The sequence below is a fragment of the Mesitornis unicolor genome, unplaced genomic scaffold, assembly GCF_000695765.1.
Source record: "Mesitornis unicolor isolate BGI_N332 unplaced genomic scaffold, ASM69576v1 scaffold9703, whole genome shotgun sequence".
Lineage (NCBI taxonomy): Eukaryota > Metazoa > Chordata > Aves > Mesitornithiformes > Mesitornithidae > Mesitornis > Mesitornis unicolor.
In genome coordinates, this window is record NW_010175331.1 from 23,280 (window position 1) to 24,905 (window position 1,626).

The window sequence follows — 1,626 nt, forward strand, 5'->3', positions numbered from 1 at the left end:
TGCCTCCAGATACGCATGCTCCGTATATTTGCAATAACTGATTTAGTGTCATCCAAAGTTGGAGACAAAAGGTGATCATGAGCCCTAGGTTGGCTGCAGAACATTAGGGCTGGTCGTAGTGAAGTTGAGCACCAGTTGTGGGAGGAAAGGTGTTTCTGAACAGGAATGAAGTTGCAGGAGCTGCAGGTGGATGCAGGTAGTTGCACAAGGCACTGAGTGCCTGTAGCCATAGACTGTTCTTGTATTAGCTATGCTGAGAAGCAGCAAATGGAATAAATGAAGGAGTTCATGGGCCTGATGAAAAGAACCCTTCTTTTTCTCTCTCTCGCTGCCTGAGAAACACACGTATATTCACATCTGTCCGTTTTTTTGCAGGGCTGCAAGCTCAGACTGTCTTAGTCAATGACACAGTCTCGGGCTTTATCGGGACAGACGTGGTCCTGCACTGCACCTTCATCAATCCGCTCCCCAATGTGAAGATCACGCAGGTCACGTGGCAGAAAGCCACCAACACCTCCAAGAAGAATATGGCCATCTACAACCCTGCCATGGGGGTCTCCATCCTCTCTCCCTACAAAGAGCGGGTGACTTTCCGGAACCCTTCCGTCAAAGATGGCACCATTCAACTGTCTCGATTAGAGCTGGAGGATGAGGGAGTTTACATCTGTGAGTTTGCTACCTTCCCAACCGGCAACCGGGAAGGTCAACTGAACCTCACTGTGCTGGGTAAGACACTGGACAAGCTTTGTGGTTGCCTCTGGTTAAACAGAGCTGGAGGAACCCGAGACTCAGGTCCTGGGAACTCAGGGCAAAGATGAATCTTGGGTCTAATTTTACCTATGATAATTTTTCAAGTTGACTGTAAAGAGGTGAAGAGCAGGGAACCCAGGGTAGGTGGTTCACTGAGCTATGTTAGGAAAGCTTCTTCCTCTTTCCAGGCCTCAGTTCTCCTACCTCTTCATATAGGTGCAGTAACAGCGACCTGATCCCTAAGGGAGTGGTGAGTTTTAAGGAGCTGGTGGCTGTCAAGCGAACAGAGAGAAAAGACAACAGAGAGATCCTAAGCACAAGTAGAGCTTGTCCATAGAGCTTAGGGTTGTGAGTGAATAGACCTCACCTGAGATCTACATGATTCATCTGCTCTCCAGTTCTAACATAGGCTGGAAAACCTAATGCAGGAAAGGACTGACTTTCCATTGTGTATCTGTGCAGTTAGGGCACCTCCACTATTCTTTCTCCAGAGCAGATTGCTGGCAGTTTGCAGCAGCTCTGGATTCACCACAAGGTCTATATCACAGGCTCAGTGGTGTTAGATGTCTCTTGCATTGCAGAGAGGGTAGCATTGCCTTTCTAACCATCCTTCTGTACTGTTTTCTTCTCCTCCTTTTTGCCATTCCTTGCAGCCAAGCCCACAAATCGGATGGAGGGCACCAAGCGGCCACTTATCGCTAAGTCTGGCAGGACAGAAAAGATCTTGGTAGCTACCTGCACCTCCTCTAATGGGAAGCCCCCCAGCACCGTCACCTGGGACACCAAGCTCAAAGGGGAAGCGGAGTTTCAGGAGATCCGGAATAGCAACGGCACCATCACAGTGATCAGCCGGTACCGGCTGGGGGGGGGCCGGGG

General features: G+C 49.8%; 1 protein-coding gene across 1 annotated transcript in view; it reads left to right on the forward strand.

Moving 5' to 3' along the window:
• Positions 1-375: 375 nt before the first annotated feature.
• Positions 376-1,626, forward strand: part of PVRL1 (poliovirus receptor-related 1 (herpesvirus entry mediator C)) — a gene marked incomplete at its 5' end in the record, with an annotated part of 15,228 nt that continues 13,977 nt past the window's right edge. The window contains 2 exons of the mRNA XM_010181343.1: positions 376-726; positions 1,404-1,626. The exon at positions 1,404-1,626 is cut by the window's right edge and continues 104 nt beyond it. Coding sequence (XP_010179645.1) covers positions 376-726; positions 1,404-1,626 — 574 coding nt within the window. The remainder of the gene's footprint in view (positions 727-1,403) is intronic.